We start from the raw sequence: 18,494 nt of genomic DNA on the forward strand, positions 1-18,494 counted from the left end.
TTGGAGGGGGCATGGATTGCAGTCTTAAGTTACTGCTGCGCCAGCCATTCTGCCTTATTTTCCGCCTTCCCGTCGCGAGTCACCCACCCTCCATTCCCTTAGAGTTTAGGGCTTAATTTTTCTCTTGGCCTTGCTATGGACCTTAGGTTGGTTGTCCTGGGGGCCTGGTAGGAATTTTTCCATGTGGCATTAGGCCTTTTGGTTTTTTCGCCTACCTTGTAGCAATCGTCACAACTTTCTTGGTATTGGCGGGTAGGTTAGGCATTGGAATGTGTTCGTGGTGTGTGGAAGGGCTGGGTGTGGCCATCGCCTACCCCTTCAATTTTGGGTATTCCGTTACAGGAATCCGGCGGTCATGGATCCTGTCTGATGCCTGTGTGGCGGGGGGCCGTGGCACGACCCTCGGTGACATCAGGGGATAGCTTATAGTTGTATTAGCATCAACAGGCTGCACCTTCTGGTGAATAAACCCCCTTTCGGGCTCACCCCCTCTTCGAGAGGGTGGAGACAATCTGTTGCGGTCCAGTGCCTAAGCCAATACCTTTTCACTTGCTGTAATCAATAAAGTTGTGGCTTTTTCTTGCCCATTAACCTTATATTCCGTGTCCGTGTGTCTTCATTCCACAAAGCAGGGATCGGGTCCTCGAACCACAACTTGAAAGGTAAAGGACAATACAACTAGATATTTTAAAGTACTTTGATTTTTTCCACTAGAAGAAAAAATCAACAGCAAAATAAAGTAATCATATATTTTTTTTAATTGTTGGCTTCTGTTCTATCCATAGTGGTACCTCAGGTTACATACGCTTCAGGTTACAGACTCTGCTAACCCAGAAATAATACCTTGGGTTAAGAACTTTGCTTCAGGATGAGAACAGAAATCGTGCTGCGGCAGCGGGAGGCCCCATTAGCTAAAGTGGTGCTTCAGGTTAAGAACAGTTTCAGGTTAAGAACGGACCTCCAGAACAAATTAAGTACTTAACCCGAGGTACCACTGTATTCCCCTTTATGCATCCACCTGTTCATTAAGAGTTGAACAACAGTATTGCTGCTTACTTCCTACTAATAGCCCCATTTTTGTCAAGGCTTTATATCAAAGATGGAGAACCTTTTGGCTCCACAGGCCAGATGCTTATCAAGATCAGCCTTGTGAGCCAGATTTGAATCAGGAAGTGGTGTGCTTTGGAATCTCCCACTGAAAAGTAGTGCCCCCCCTCATTTTAGCGTGGAAAAGATGGGGACACACACACACGACTCGATTTCAGCAAGGCCTTGAAATCCTGCCAAACAAAGCAGGATTGAACTCCAACTCATAAACTGATGGGCAAAGGTTAAATCCTGCTCTGTTTGACCACAGCTACTGTTTTTGCTGGGAACAGATCTGCACAGCCGAAGCAGGATTTAACCCTGCCCATCAGATGATGTTAGAGTGACATCAGCTGATGGGTGAGTGCGGCAGGTTCTCCACCCCTTCTTTATGTACCAGTTGTTTTTTAAAATCTTCAGAGCCATTGGAATGTTCATTAAACATTGCATAACGCCTAAATTGCTGAGCTGGAGATAACTTATTTTAACCTGTTGAAGCAAGAGTTGCTGCTGAGAGGAGAGAGTTTAAATAATGTCCCCCCCCCCTTTGCTTCTGTTTTTTTTTTTGGCTGAATATAACTGATTTATTGGGCAAGGTGTCAAGTCCACATGCTCTTTAATTTGATACTTCAAGTTGATTGTTCATTTGTATGTTCATTTGTATTTGCCATAGTTGATTACGGTGGTACCTCAGGTTAAGAACTTAAATCGTTCTGGAGGTCCGTTCTTAACCTGAAACTGTTCTTAACCTGAGGTACCACTTTAGCTAATGGGGCCTCCCGCTGCTGCCACACTGCCAGAGCATGATTTCTGTTCTCATCCTGAAGCAAAGTTCTTGACCCAAGGTACTATTTCTGGGTTAGCAGAGTCTGTAACCTGAAGCGTCTGTAACCTGAAGCATCTGTAACTCGAGGTACCACTGTACAAAGTTGTGGCCTATATGGAAAATTCCGATTAAAAAAAATACAGGAAGTTTCCTAACTTTTGTTTTGTTTGGAAGATTTCAGATACCCTAGCGGGTGATCTGATTTGCCCCCCCCCATTTTGTATCTAGTAAACAATGCTAAAAACTTCGACACCACCAAGCTTGCTTAATATTATATTTGCAGTTGGTATGCGTTCATTGTTATTAGTGAAGTCGTGAAGCAGAAAATTTTCTGCTGCAAAATAAAGCTTTGAAAATAATTTCACCTAATATCACTGGGTGATTATCTAATTAGAGCTTTGACACTAGAAATCAATGGTGGCTTTTAGGAAGTGGGAGCTGCTATATATTCAACAATTTGTTCTTAATTCTTCAGAGGAATTGCTTTCCTGAGTTATCTGGTCCAACCATAAGGCAGAATATAAGGTGCCTAAAACCTTCCCAGTTGCAGATGCCACTGTTCTTGGATAGCTTGCTCTGTTGTCGAAGCTCTATTACCTTCTGGTTGGTTTGAAAGTTTTCAGTTGCCTGACAATACAGTTATCCACTTGCTTATCTTGGCTTTGTTACAGGAAGCTAGGAGAAATTGTCCCCTCTGGTGAAAGCAACATAAACTTATATGAGGGAAGAATGCCAGCTACTTTGAAAGTACCAATGATTCAGACCTGGTTGCAAAGGTCATGATTTTCCCAGCAATAATGGAAATTATATGGAGAATTTTCATCTAGTCTGTAATTGCCATTCTTGGGCAGGCCTGTAAGGCATATGGTCCTGATTCAACTGGAAGCAGTCATGGCTGCAAAATCTTATGCATTTATTTCTGCCTGTATTAGAGGGGATGGCATGTTGGCTTTTCCTAGCTTACTGTATTTGATAGAATCAATCTCAAAATTATCTTGGGATGTCTTTGCAGATCTCATCATGTTGGAATTGGAGGCACTGCTCTTAAGTATTGTGATCTTAGCTCTTCAGGTGTGCTCAGATGATAATCTTGGGTGACTTCTGCTTGACCCTATGAAAATTAGTTATCTTTTGCTTATATTCAACATTTATAGGCTATTGCTGTCAGTTGGTTTGGAATGAATAGTTATTGCTATGGCTCTGGAAGTTTCTTTTTTTTAAACTATTTTTAAAAACTTAATGCTGCTTGTAGTTTTAATCCCATATCTATATTCAAGGGAGGTGGTTTTTAAAGCTGCTTTTTAAAAGGTAAAATAACAACCTAGTGAGAACTATGAAAGAAAGAAGAAGAGGAGAAAAGGTATACCTTCCTGGAGCTCACAGCTATTACTTCATAAAATAAAATACATTGTCAAGAAGCTACACGGTGAATTAGATGTTATAACAAAAGCCAACCAAATACAGAAAGAGTACAAGAGAAATATTATGAATACCAAATAAATCCATATTTCATTGTGACTTGCCATCTCTGTGATTGGCCTGTCGTATAAGTAACAAATGGCCACCAAATAGAGACAAAAATCCCTTAGTTTAAGTGAACCCTGAGATACCCTTAATTTATAAGTCAAATTCTCAGAAATGAGAATAAACATTACTTTATTGAACCAAATATTTTAAAAAGGACCCGAGGACTCCTTCCAGCCCAGTGATATGGCCACACAAGCAGCTACTTTAAAAAAAAAGGTCAGGGATTTACATAAGTAAGTCCATATTTGACAAATCAAAAATTGACAAAAGACACAATTTGAGGTTTAAGTCACTGGTACACCTATTACAGAAATTTCCTTCATTACCTCTTCCCAAGAGGCAGGACTACTCCATGTGCCAATAGTTTTCTTTTTTGTTACACCCTTCCAACACAGGGGAACCAACTCTAGTTTTATGTGCAAGGCAGAACCATCAATGTGCAAGTCAAGAACCATCAATCAATTATTTTTCAGGAATTCTCTTGGATAGTTGCAAAGAAGGGGGGTAAGCCATAGTTTTACCTACTGCGCATTATCCAATAGACTTCCAGGATCGTCTCTCAAACAGATACCAAAGAAGAGAGGGGAGAAAACTGATGGTCTAACAGCAAAGAGTGTATAAAAGAGACAAGTCCTCTTTATGCTCTGGATCTAACCAAAGCAGGTGTTTTCTAGCTGGTTTCCAATACTTTGGGGTTTTACATACCACCCACCACATTTAAAAGTTGAACGCTTAAGAAATGCCGATTTGAAAACTTAAGTCTAATTATTACTTTTCCACCCGTGGCTAATCCCTGAAGCATTTAGAAAATATGTTGTTTACCTTAATATGCTTTTAGTAGACAGCTTAAAGTTTCAAACGTTCTTCATGGCATTGATGATTCAATTGTTTTTCTTTAGTATCTGACATTGAAGGTGGTGATGGATTGCAGCTCAGAAAGGAACATGCACTCAAGGTGTTTGCTTATATCAATTCTTGGACACAAAGGTAAATTCAGCTTTTTAAGTGCTCCCAATTTATGATGCATCTTTGTAAGTTTATGCCTATTTATTTATAAGTACATTGTACATAAATAGTAAGCATTAAAAAGGACTGTGGCATGAAGATTACTTTGCTGCTTCTCAGCTAACTGTTTTTGGCATTTAAGACAGTGTTAGAAGAGTTTTATAGGTTCTAGTTAACTTGTGAAGCAGGGGTATCTTATTATTTTAAAACATGTTTATTTTAAAAAATTAAAATGTTGGAGAGTGGTAATGTAGGATTTCTACTTAGGATTTCTACAGATAATTTTAAAAGTTAATTATTGGGTCTTATTGATTTCAAAATAGCTTTTGCTGAAACTGTTACAGAGGGGAAATTTAATGTATTAGTCACAGCTAGAAGGGTATCTATTTGAAATAGTGATACATTTTTTGCAATGACTCATGCTGTGCACTATGTCTGAACAGAAAAGCAGCATTATAGTGGAAAGGACTAGTGTCTGAAAGTACAAATCACAACCTTTCAACCCAAGGTATTTTTGGAAAAGGATTGTGATTGGTGGGGAAACGCCTACACACTGATTAAACAGTGGCATTTGGGTTTGTGGAACACCACCTATAAAAGAAGCATACGCTTATTTTGATTAATATCTAATAAATCTCCTAGAATGTGATATTTTCTGTGCCTGCCGAGCAAGGCTTACTTTGCCAATAAACACCTTAATGACACACCTTTCAAGGTTCGCCAGATGAGGGGTTTTTTCAGCGGAGAAATTGAGCATACCAGAAAGGATTAATTCCTTTTCTGGAAGGCAGCGCCAAAACAAGAAAAAAAGGGTTGCCTGTGACCAACCAGAAGTAGGAACCCCTTCCTACCAGTCTTGACTGTGTTTTCTTCAGAAGAGTAGAGTTAATTTTTGGCTTCTTTCTTCTTCTTCTTCTTCTTCTTCTTCTTCTTCTTCTTCTTCTTCTCCTCCTCCTCCTCCTCCTCCTCCTCCTCCTCCTCCGGACTTCCTTCTTCTTCTTCTTCTTCTTCGGACTTCTTTCTTCTTCTTCTTCTTCTTCTTCTTCTTCTTCTTCTTCTTCTTCTTCTTCGGACTTTCTTCCTTCTTCTTCTTCTTCTTCTTCTTCTTCTTCTTCTTCTTCTTCTTCCTTTTCTGATTGTTCCTTTTTCTTTTATCTTTAGTTGCCTCCCCTCTCAGTGTTTAATCTAGAGCAGGCATGGCCAAACTTGGCCCTCCAGATGTTTTGTGACTACAACTCCCATCATCCCTAGCTAACAGGACCAGTGGTCAGGGATGATGGGAATTGTAGTCCCAAAACATCTGGAGGGCCAAGTTTGGCCATGCCTGACTAGGGGAAGTGGGTATTGGGTTATAGTGGGAGTAGCTGGAGCAATATCTTAAACCCCCTTATCGAAGTCCATGTGAGGGTGTAGGGATTCTTCCATCTGTCCCTGAATGGTTGCAATACCTGTGGGAGAGGATGCAGAAAAGGCCTCCGTAAGGAGCAGTGATGCCCAAGTATCTTGTTTCATCCTGACTACATGCTTGGCTGCTGAAGCTGAAGAACCAAGAGAGCAAGCATGGTGGTCAGACAAAGTTGGCCAGGGTAAATGTCTTTTATTTAAACAACAGGAATGACATTGCCTTTGTATCTTGGAAGAAGTGGAATATCCTTTGGAATGAATTATTAAACTTCAGTGCAATTATTTCACTGTATTTTTTTTTAAAACGTTGTTACTGCTCACTTTGCTAGTCAATACATATTGAATACAAAAGATTTCTGTATAAGGTGTTTTAGTTCAATATAATTATCTACAAGTGTGCACAATGCCTGTTGCTAGTGGCAACCATAACTGTAATCCGGTTGTTGCTGGTCTCCTGTATTTCCAGCACAAAATTATGCTTTCCCCTCCCATGTTGCCTGTAGAACATACGGGTTTTTTACCAGGTAAAATTGATAGCATCCCACACCTTCAGCGTCCTTTGGCATATGCTCAGTCCTTGGGGATGGGTGGAGTTGGACTCACACTTCATGGCAGACATTGGAGAAAGTCAGAAGCTGCATTGATGTTTCTTGCTGTTTCTGACATTTCCCAACACCGCGTGATGCTGATTTTTATTAATCCATTTTATTTAGAATCCCCGCGGCGGGGTGCGCTCCCACTGCTCGGTCCCAGCGCCTGCCAACCTAGCAGTTCGAAAGCACCCCCGGGTGCAAGTAGATAAATAGGTACCGCTTACCAGCGGGAAGGTAAACGGCGTTCCGTGTGCTGCGCTGGCTCGCCAGATGCAGCTTCGTCACGCTGGCCACGTGACCCAGAAGTGTCTCCGGACAGCGCTGGCCCCTGGCCTATAGAGTGAGATGGGCGCACAAACCCCAGAGTCTGTCAAGACTGGCCCGTTCGGGCAGGGGTACCTTTACCTTTAAAGAACTCTCAGATCATGCTATCGTTTTACATATACCAAGGACACAAGTACCACAGTATTTATGTAACTGCAGTCAATTTATATCAGTCTTCCTTCATATAAGACCATTAAATACAAGATGGAAGAAACATGACACGTTCAGCTCCAGGTTATCTACATGAATTACTGCTTAGTCATTTGTTTCTGAAGCTCTTCCAACATTTCCCATCTTGATTTGCTTTAAATCCCTTTTAAAACAGGCAATGTCTGTGCTGCTTCAAGGAGTATAAGCATTTGGAGATCTTCAACCAAGTTGTGTGTGCGCTTATAAATTTAGTAATTGCCCAGGTTCAAGCTCTTCGGGACCAGCTGTGTAAACATTGCACTATCAACATAGACTCAGCATGGCAAGATGAGAATAATCCATCTGATGAGCCGCTGAATGTAGAAAGAGAATCTCGTGGAGGAGAAGAAAATGGGGAAAGACACAAGTCCATAGAGAAAAAGTTAGACTCTGGAAGAACTTGTATCCTGACAGAGGAAGAACCCACAAAGGGCGCTGATGCCTTCAGCATATGGAGCACTGAGGAAAAGGAGAAGCTTTTGCTTTGTGTAGCGAAAATCTTTCAGATCCAGTTTCCCCTGTATACTGCTTACAAGCATAATACACATCCTACAATTGAGGTAATTATCCTAATTAACACATACAAAGGTGGGCTGTTCTGTGTTCTGATGCTGAAACCATTACTTGATTCATCGTTTGACTTTCCGGTTTGTAAGTTCTTACTATTTTGTCAGAGCATAACTCTTTTTTTTTCATAATCCTTGGGTTCTTTATACAGGAAGGTACTGTATTTTTCGCTCCATAAGACGCACTTTTTCCCTCTAAAAACTAAGGGGAAATGTCTGTGCGTCTTATGGAGCGAATGTGTGGTCCCTGGGGCTGGGGGGGGGGGCTTCCCCCTCCAGCCCCGACAAGCTCCTGAGCAGCTCTGGGGTTACCCCAGAAGCCAGAACAGCGAGAGTGCTGCGCAGCGCTCCCTCTAGCTGTTCTAGCTTCTGCCTTAGTGGCGCGAAGCCTCTGCAGGGCAGGGGGAAGCCTTCTTCCCGCTGCCCTGCGGAGGCTTCACGCAGCTATCCCTCACATTTTTTTTAATAATAATTTTTATTCATTTTCCAAACATTTTTATACAATCAACACATATTTTATCACTCATTCATCAGTTTTTGACTTCGCTCAGTTTCTCTGCCAATCTTTCGTTAAAGTTTTTATTATTAACGCATTTCTAAACTTAATATTGCCTTTAGAAACTCCTTTTCCCTCTTACTCTCTTTTTTACAATATTTCTTAATTTTTCACAGTCTCTTCAAAACCAACAAGCGTTGTCTGTACATCACATATGCTTTTCAGATATTTTGTAAATCTCCCCCAGTCCTCGATAAATTTTTGGTCTTTCTGGTATTGAATCTTCCCAGTCGCTATCCCTCGCTTTTAGGGGGGTGGGGGAAGGGACAGAGCGCGGCTCTGAGGAGAGAGAAGGGCAGCCCGTCACTGACGGGTTGCCCTTCTCCCTTGGGGAAAAGTCCCCAAGAGCCACACACACACACTTTAAAGGAAGTAGTGAGCAGAGCCTGGGATGCTCAGCGCTCCCTTTAAATAATTTTTTCTTTCTTGAATTCCCCCTCTAAAAACTAGGTGTGCCTTATGGTCAGGTGCACCTTATGGAGCGAAAAATACGGGTAGTTAGGTTTCTATTCTTCTACCTTGTTCAATTATATTTGTAGGCTGATTTTGTAGATCGGCTCAAACTCCCAACAACTTGTCCTGCTGCAGCCTGAACACAAATATTGTGAAAGTAAAAGTTGAGTAGAAACCAGCTTGCAATGGAAGGCACCCTAACCACTCCTCCTTTCATCATCACTACTATTACTACACTTGGTTAGTCCACAATGTGCTATGCCAAGAGTGGTCTTGGATCCAAGTTCCAAAGAATCAAGGCATCGATTTATCACCCTCATGTTGATCTGTAGATATTGATGCTGACTTCTGTGATCTATGGCTCCTTGGATTGAAATAACATACTCTGTAATAGGCAAATTCAAATTATTGCATTACTTTTCTTGAAGCCCAAGAAAACATGGCTTTGCCTAGAAGGCAGAAACAAAACAAAACAGTTTATATACCAGGTTCTGTATGCAAGCATGTGGCTTTTTAAAACGGCAAGATTCAGTTGCCTTGAATCAAACATGCATTGTTTCAGCCTTAGGAAAATATTATTGAATTTCGCAGCTGTGTTATCTAAATTATGGATGATGTTTATCTTTTTCTTTCATGTTGGTTAAATTCATAACTTTTATTATTTTTTAAATAGGATATTTCTGCACAAGAAAGCAATATATTGGGAGCATTCTGTGATATGAATGTAAGTTAGCTTTATTTCTGCATATAAGATGTGTGTGGTTTTAATAAATTACAGCTCATTAACTTTCAGAAGCGTGCTCCATCTCAGTAGTTTAGAGTGATCCAGAATACACTATAACTGGAATAACCCATTAAAATAAATATAATTTTCAAGCTGCCTTAAACAGATTCAGCCCATTGGCTCATCTAGTGTAATATTGCTCATTCTGACAGGCAACGACTGCCTCTGGTTTCAGGAAAGGGTATTTCCTAGCCCCATCTGGAGATTACAGGGGTTGGACATGGGACTTTCTGCATGAATATTATGTGCTCATTGAGCTACAGCCCCTCTCATTACTCCACCCAGGCCAGTATTGGCTGACTCTGATTGCTAGCAGCTCATATGGAGCTCATAAGGAGGCCTTTTTCATTACCTGATCCTTTTAACTAGAGATGAAGGACTGAACCTGGTGCCTTCTGCATGGAAAATAAAGTACAGCCAAACTTCAGTTGTCAAACATAATCTGTTCCGGAAGACCATTCGACTTCTGAAACGTTCGTAGCACATTTGGCTTCCGAAAATTGTTCGAAAACCGGAGCAGTTACTTCCAAGTTTTTGGTGTTCGGGAGCTGAAACCTTCCAAAATGGAGGAAACGAGGTTTGACTGTACTGAGCTTTAATGTTAATGTACGATCCAGTGAAAGTCAGTTCTTCCTGTCATTCTTCCTTGGGCTGCACTTGCGACTACCCTAGCAGCTTATTTATGGCCACCCAGGTAGAAACCTTCTAATGGTTTTGTAAGAGATTTGGGGGAGTCCCCTGAAGAAGGAAGTCCCATAGTCATAGGGTACATTTTGTACTTGTTGCTTGCTCTTTGGACTTTGAATATAAATGATTTATTATTATTACTTTTTGAAAGAGCTTCTTTGCAACAGACCATTTGAAAATGGTAAGTAAGTAAGCAAAATAAATAAATAAATAAATGAAAACACACACACACACACACACACACACACACAGTTGAAGCAATGGCATCCGTTAGATCGTTCTGTAAAAGCCAGCAGAAACAATATCCAACAATGCTACCCTGAAAAAGCATGGTTGAATAAAAAAAAGTATTAAGACCTAATTGCTGGCACCATCCTAATTCCAGGGGCAATGTATTTCAAAGTGTGGGTGAAAGCAAATTTTAATACTTGGTTTTTCTCCTAAGATACTGGCTATTCCAGCATAATTTAGAGTCCTTTTGAGCTCTCCATACTTCTGAGTTGAGCACTGTGGCATTAAACCCTTTCCCATCCTTCTGAGCAAGCAGACACAATGTGGTACAGATATATCTTGCGTCAGAATCATGGTCTTGCACGTTTTCTGACAACCAAACGAAAAGTCCCTTATCAGCCATGTCTGGGTGACCTGCTAGATGCTGCGTGATCTTGCTTTTGCAGTCCCAAGCAGGTAGTTGAGATGCTTCTCGTGAGCCTTAAACAAACCTGTATAAAGTGGTGGATTGAGTACAATCCCAATATTCCATTGTGTTTAGGCTCTACTCCCTTTTCTGAGTGGGCTTTTGTGCATGGTTTGTTCTTGTGGCTGTGTTCAATTTGAATGGTCATATATTGCACTGCCGTCTTGCATATGGGTGAATAGAAAGGCAGAACAAAGCTAGAAAGAAATAGTAAAAATATATTTGTTCATATAGATTGACCAGGGTTTGCAGATACGCAATGAATGTAAAATGTGGTCCTTCAAATGTCTTCATTCATACGGCACCCTTAGGCAAATTGAGTCAAACTTTGAAGACATGAATAAGTCAGACATTAACCCCTTTGAATTGTGCCTGGAATACAAAAGAAAGTCAGTTCAGAACCTGGAAGACTGACTTAATGCCCACAAAAAGCCTTTCAGAATAGTCTGTAGGAGGAATTATTAAGATGCTGTCATTTTGGTTGAGAAAAAGTTATATGTGGACATTTGTAATATATATTTTAATGTGTTATTATGTCCATAGGATGTAGAAGTACCGCTGCACTTGCTTCGCTACGTTTGCTTATTTTGCGGGAAGAATGGTCTTTCCCTCATGAAGGACTGTTTTGAATATGGAGCCCCTGAAACATTGCCATTTCTCATAGCACACGCATTTATCACTGTGGTGTCTAATGTAAGTATGTGTCCAAGATTTTCTCATTTATTTAACATGGATGCAGTAATGTTGCCTGTAAAGTCTTCTTAAAGGCAAGAGGCTTTCTGTGGTAACATGTACTAGTCTCAAAACCTCTAAATTTTAATTATACTAATTTTACTTCTAAGTTACAAAAATGCTGCATTTTTAAAATTTGGAATATATTTGCTCGCATACCCCTTTATTGCAACCATTGACTAAAAATCCAGCTGCTGAGAAAAATAGTTGTAGCTATTCACAATATCTTTGTGACAAATTCCATCAATTTTTTTTAAAAAATCTTGCTTTCAGTATATGTGTCTTCCATAGCTACAATTTGTTCATTTTTCACAGGATTCCATTTTATCTCAAAACAACCTGGAGATTTTAAAAATGTACCTGAATGGCAATTTCCTTCCGAAATAGGCTAATAAAATTGCAGGCTGGTAACAGTAGTCCTTTAAAAAACTGAATGGAAAATATTTGTCGTAAGTTAAGATCAAGTAATTTTGTTGCCCTTAAAAAATGGAGCCAAATTTTTCAAATCCCTGTGCTCCAAAGTAATTTGCAATAAACAGCACCACAATAACAGATTTATTTTCCATCCACCTCAGTAATTTAAAGTATGTTCTGATGCCACACAGAGGGCTTATAAATATAAATGAGGTTTGGGTACTTCCAGTGGAAAACTACTGGGTAAAAGTGAAACGGCTATGGTGTAAACGTTAGGATTTATTTATATGTTTTTGGCTTAACTTTATTCAAAACAACCACCAGTTAAACATATTTAAGCCAGATGTGAAATATAAAGAAAGCCCAGTTATTTTTCATCACTGTGTCAGTCTCACAGGCTCCCACTTTTCTGTATTGTTCCTCTGGTGATTACTGTGGAGTCCATTCATTTGAACGATGCTCATTAAAACTTGCAACTGGCATAGATATTGTTTCCAGGTGGTTGCACTGGCATATATTTAACATGGGCAAATACAAGGTTGTTCCTTCTACAACCAAATTGTTCTATTGTGTTGATGTTTTGAGAATGTCTATGTTTGTATTTGTGATAGCCACAGAGCAAGTGTATGAAAGGTATTCCTGAGAAATACCTTATTATACAGTTGAATCGGAGGCCCAGTTGTAAATATTTTACTGAATTCTTGAATTGAATTAAGAGAAAGTAAGTTCACCACATATATTTCCTGGATGAGTAGCTCTCCAGATATATTCACCATGTTTCCCTGACAGTAGGGACAGTCAAATAAATGGGAGTACTTGTTCCCAACGGGAAAGAATACTTTTTCATCCTTTTTTAAAGCATTGGGGCTGCATAGCAACAGGCCTTAGTATCTATAGATCTACAGACCCAACTCAGACTTCCCAAGCCTTCCCCAGTGGTCTCCCAGCCCCCGGTCCAATTTGGTTCAGAAAAAGGAAGAGAAAGAGCCTGCTGGATCAGGCCAATGGCCTATCTAGTCCTGGTATGCCCCATGGAGGACCTTAAGGTCCATAAACAACAACACTTTGGAAGTCCCAAGCCCCAAGGAGGTTAGATTGGCCTCAACCAGGGCGAGGTCCTTTTCAGCTCTGGCCATGGCCTGGTGGAATGCCCTACTGCAGGAGATCAGGGCCCTATGGGATTTGACATCTTTCCACAGGGCTTGCAAGACGGAGCTGTTCCTCTAGGCCTTTGGGCTGGACTCAGTCTAACCCCCCCCCCCCAATTTTATTTTATTTTTTGATGGAACCCCTTATATGGGATTTGTGTATAAATTTTCCCTTGGCTCTTTTTGCTGGACCAGCATGGATACTTGGCTCTGGTGAATATTTGACGTTTTCTCCCCTTGTGGCTTTGATCTATAGGCTACCACTAAAACGAGGCTGCATTTTAAACTCTATTCTAACTTATATTTTAATCAACTGGGTTTTTTTGTTTAATTTTGTTGTTTTAAAAAAATGTTTTCACTGTATTTATATTTAGTGTTAGCCACCCTGAGCCCGATCTTGGCCGGGGAGGGCGGGGTATAAATAAAATATTATTATTATTATTATTTATTATCCTGTTCTCACAGTGGCCAAATAGATGCCTGTGGGAAACCCGCAAGCAGGATCTGAACACAAGGGCATTCTTCCCTTCCTGTGGTTTCCAGCAACTGGGATTCAGAAACATTGCTGCTCCCAGTTGTGGAGGCCGCGCATAGCCATCATGGCTAGTAGCCATTGATTGCCCTCCATGAATTTGTCTGATCCTCTTCTAAAGCCTAGGTTGGTGGCCATCATGAGCGCAAAGCATCAGTGGCTACCATCTTCATAATGGCACTAGACTGGGTGGAAATGTTTCAGACTCTCTTCCCTACCCAGTGGCACGAAAGGAATGCACCTGAAGGGGGCAATGAGGAGCAAAATCCCCTCCCTCAATACATAATGCTTTATAGGAGAGGGCATGATAGGGATCCATGCGGTGTGTGTGTTGTATGTAAGTGTTTGGGAGTGACTGAGCAAAACGAGAGTGAGTGTGATGACCACATCCCTTTGCCCATGCCAACACCTGACCCTCAACCCTCAGAGTGTTAGCCAGAATCTAATGTGGTTCTTGGCCAAAAAAGGCACCCTTGCATTAGTATAATAGAGCCATGCCTCAGATTCCAGAGTGAGGCCCCAACTGAATGCGCTTCCTTTCCCTCTATGGGCTGGGGCTAATAGGAAAAGGCATCAGAAAACTTTCTGAGAAAGCACATTCCATCCCTATTATTTTTCCTCTCACAAAAAACTTGCCTCCTACTCTTCTGGCTTAGGGGATCCAGGCAAACTGGCATTCCATTTCCGTCTTCTGTATGAACCCAAGTTTTGAATGTAAAAAAGTTATGTGAAGGGAAAATAAGTGTCCCTCTTTTCAGTAGGCAAGTTATGTGAATCTGAAAAGCAGTTGTTGGTGTGACATGTCGATTTATAGTGTTCAATTTTTGTATTTGCTATATAGATCAGAATATGGCTGCACATCCCTGCTGTTATGCAACACATTATACCATTTAGGACTTATGTTATCAGGTATGTTTTGCAGACCCGTTATTGGGTTTTTCTTGTCAAAATAAATTCAAATCACTCAGATGGTATATCTAATGTGACAGAAGCTAATAAACAAACAATATGGCTTACAATTAATATTAGTAGGTGATTTGGTCCTTGGTTTCTAGGCGTGGGTTTACATACACTCGGGTATTTAACATAGTGTTCTGTATATGCACTGAGATTGGGAGTACTTGAGCTCGTGTGCTTTCTCTCATTCTCCACCACCCCTAAAACTGCTTCGGGAGATTTATGTTCGTTTTTAAGCATGGGATCCGTGGTGCATTTAACTTTTGCACACAATGATAAGGATGTAGGAGGTTCAAGTGAGGGAAAGCATGCACCTGAAGCCTGTTTCTGATGTCACTGTACATAAGCAGATGTTGTTGTACTCCCAACTCCCAACAGTCCCAGCTAGCATGTCCCAACAGGCAGGAATTATGGGAGTTGTAGTCCAACATCTGAAGGAGACTCCGGTGGCTATCTCTAGCATCATGGTTCAGGGAATAAATGGTATCCAAACTTGCCTTTATACCATAAACTAGCCTGCTATTGGATGAGCTGCTTTTAAAACCGCAGGGATGCCTTGATTTCCGCATGCTTAGAAATACATTTGTGCCAAACACCTCTGTTGTCCCTTCCAAGTGTAACTAAGCAGTTATAACTTTGTTCTTTTGGCCGCAGTCCTGAAGGCTTCCAGAAGAGCGTATGGCTATTAAAAATGATATGTTAAAATTAAACTGATTTGCCAATACTAATTTGAACTTTCTTGCATTTCCCCCCCATCCCTACCTTTTTGTTTAGGTATTTATGTAAACTGTCGGACCAGGAATTAAGACAGAGTGCAGCTCGTAACATGGCAGATTTAATGTGGAGCACAGTGAAAGAGCCACTGGATACTGCCTTGTGTTTTGATAAAGAGAGTCTTGATCTTGCATTTAAGTACTTTATGTCACCAACCTTAACCATGAGATTGGCCGGCCTCAGCCAGATAACAGTAAGACTTTCTAAACTAACTAAAACACATATACAGAATTGTTTTCATTTGTACTTGAACAGTTATAAACTAAGGTGTAATAGTCAAAGCTTAGTCTATAGATGCAGCAGTGCTAGATGGGAGTGGGGTAATATGTATTGGCAAACGGAGAGGCCAATAGTGCCTTGAGTGCCAAGGAAAACAAACATGGAGCCTGGCACGTTTCCCTGCGCAGCTCTGCTGGCTGTCCGTCTGATACAAAAGTCCTTCCGGCCTCTGCCTCTTGCCGTTAGCAGAGTAAACACAGCAGTGAAGCAAATGCAGCATGTGGGTAATAAATCCAGAACACACAGGCGTTTCTTATCTTGTTAGCCTTTAATCTTGAAGTAAACCAGATCTTACATCTGTCCGGGTGACAAAGCACACATCTTGCACCCTCTCTTCGCTAAAAGCGAAACCAAACTGCAACTCTCAGAGTCAGACCACTCCCAAAGAGTTTCTAACCACGCCTCAGGTAAGAGACGTCACCACAGAACTCCTTAACCCTGTGAGTTCTGAAACCAGTAACACCCCCTCTCGTCTCGAACCCAGAGGGAAACTGTGAACCCCTATTTACAGACCTCTTTGAGTTCAACTCACCTCCCATTGCCTTTTGCCTCCCACTGGCATCTATCCCAGGCACCTGTTGAACCCATTCAACATTCCCAGAATCACACTGTGCGACACTTTCCCACGCACCCGTGACCTGAAACCCCTCTGACCCACTTGGGCCAGCAGTTGTGTCTTCTCCGTCAGACTTTTCCCCCTCTGACTTGACAACCCGTCCGTGAGCTTTCTCCATTATGCTTACCGGAGATGAAGCCTCACACCTGGACATTCCTTTCACAACCCTTGGAGATGCCCAAACCTGCCCTGACCCCTGACCCTGGACCTGGTCCCCATCACCGGGTTCTGAACCCTGATCCTGGACCTGGTCCCCATCACCGGGATCAGCCTCTGCCTCCCTCTCCTCCCCTTGAGGAGACTTTGCACCCGTCACCTGGTGACGTATTCCCTTTTCCTTGAAAAACTCCTCCAGAGCAGACCCAGTAAACTGTGACCCTCGGTCGCTCTTGAACCCTTGCACCCTGGTGGAGAACCTTCGTTCCACCTCTGCAACCCAATCATGGATCAGTTGCGCCACCTCCCCCTGTGATTTGAGAGAGAAACACCAGCCAACCTGGCTGTGGTCATCTGTCAGCGACAGCACATACCTGGTCCCACCCAGACTCTCACACCTCATGGGTCCTGACAGATCTGTGTGAACAAGCTCAAAGGGCTTTTTGGCTACCCTCCCAAACCCGGGAAAACCAAGTACCTTTGCACCTTTGCATGCCCTGCACCCTTGGGACCTCCTCCCACATTTCCGGAGTTCACACCCTTTTGTGCACCTGTGCAACTTTTGCACATGACTGGGAACCTTAGCACACTGCACCTGTGCTTTTCCAGCATTCCCACCACCCTCCAGAGGTGTCTCCAGAACAAAGAGATTGTTCTCCCTCTGCACGTTGACCAGTTGTCTCCCTCCTCTGAAAATGGAACAGGTGTCATTTTCAAAACAAACATTGTATCCCTGCTTCATTAGAGCTGATACAGATAATAGACAACAATTCAGTCCCGGCACAACGTAGACCTCTAGCTCCTCCTGTAAAGGAGAGAAAAACACGTTAGCCACACCACAGACTGATTTTTGTGTTCCGTCTGCGAACATAACAGTCATTGCAGTTGAAACAGCCCTGCAGTTCCGCATTTCGCCAGCAGGTTCGCTTATCAGGTGACGACTGACAGTAGTATCCAAAACCCAGCGCATCACCATGTCCTGGCTGGAGTTGTTCTTCACAGTTGCCATAGAAGCAGTGATAAGAAAACAAACCTCCCCAGTGTCTGAGCCACGTCCTTCCCTTGCGTTCCCACGCTGGCCTCCTCTTCCAGACTGATTCCCCTGGGAACTCAGCTGGTTGACCTTGGCAAACTTGGCAACATCCTGTCTTGCCTCTCTGCTCCGGTGGGGGCAACTGCCACGCAGATGTTGAACTCCAGTGGAAAAACACTGCCCGGGGCTCCTCCCAGCTGGCCTCCTTCTCCTTCTTCTTCCAGAAAAGCACTCCTTGCCAGCTTTGCCCCCTCTGAACCGCCATCTCATTCCAGCAGGCTTCTTAAACTTGCCTTTGGAATCCTTCGCCCCCCCCGACCTGCTCACCAGCGCTCCTTGAGGCTAAAACATCAGGAACAGGGGCTACAGCCATCTCTAGGCTTTTGTATTCCTTCCCCAGGGCTCTGGCCTCCTGCTGAAGCTTCACAGCAAACGCAGCAGTACATCCCCAGACAGCCCTTGCTCACTTCACGTCCTTGCCCAACTTCTTAGAGTGAGCTTTCCAGACGGAATGTCCTCCAAGACCTGGCTGCCTGCCATTGTCTTCCGTTCTCCCAAGGGTCCCCAAGCTTACTCACAGCTTATCCAGCACCCCGTCCGGAGAGACGATTTCCTGCTGCTCTCGAACACAGCACAGGCAAACCTTTGCGTCTTTCAGCTAGCTGCTTGCCTCAAAACTCCGGCCACGTCTTAGTGGTTAACTTTTCACATGGCAGCTTAAGCTCAAAACCATGTTCCTGGGACTGAGCCATCTCCTTCTCCCCCGGGGTAAGCTTACTCACGACAGCAACAGCTTCCTCCGGCCTCCGGCAGATCGGCCTCCCAGCGAGCTCCTTCCAGCCTCAAAGACAGCTCCGGCTGGACCCAGCAACTTTCCTGCTGGCATTCCCCACATGTGTGGCGTTCCTGCAATGCTTCAAAGCTTTGGCAAACTGCCCATAACCTATTGGCAAACGGAGAGGCCAATAGTGCCTTGAGTGCCAAGGAAAACAAACATGGAGCCTGGCACGTTTCCCTGCGCAGCTCTGCTGGCTGTCCGTCTGATACAAAAGTCCTTCCGGCCTCTGCCTCTTGCCGTTAGCAGAGTAAACACAGCAGTGAAGCAAATGCAGCATGTGGGTAATAAATCCAGAACACACAGGCGTTTCTTATCTTG

General features: G+C 42.6%; 1 protein-coding gene across 2 annotated transcripts in view; it reads left to right on the forward strand.

The window, feature by feature from the left end:
* The window catches only part of USP34 (ubiquitin specific peptidase 34), a 108,939-nt gene that overhangs the window by 12,337 nt on the left and 78,108 nt on the right, over window positions 1-18,494 (forward strand). For both annotated transcript variants that reach the window (XM_082217173.1, XM_082217174.1), the window contains exons 2-7: window positions 4,339-4,426; window positions 7,091-7,514; window positions 9,203-9,253; window positions 11,241-11,390; window positions 14,365-14,432; window positions 15,255-15,447. In XM_082217173.1, coding sequence (XP_082073299.1) covers window positions 4,339-4,426; window positions 7,091-7,514; window positions 9,203-9,253; window positions 11,241-11,390; window positions 14,365-14,432; window positions 15,255-15,447 — 974 coding nt within the window. The remainder of the gene's footprint in view (window positions 1-4,338; window positions 4,427-7,090; window positions 7,515-9,202; window positions 9,254-11,240; window positions 11,391-14,364; window positions 14,433-15,254; window positions 15,448-18,494) is intronic.

This window comes from Podarcis vaucheri (assembly GCF_965113315.1).
Source record: "Podarcis vaucheri genome assembly, chromosome: 3".
Taxonomy (NCBI): Eukaryota; Metazoa; Chordata; class Lepidosauria; order Squamata; family Lacertidae; genus Podarcis; species Podarcis vaucheri.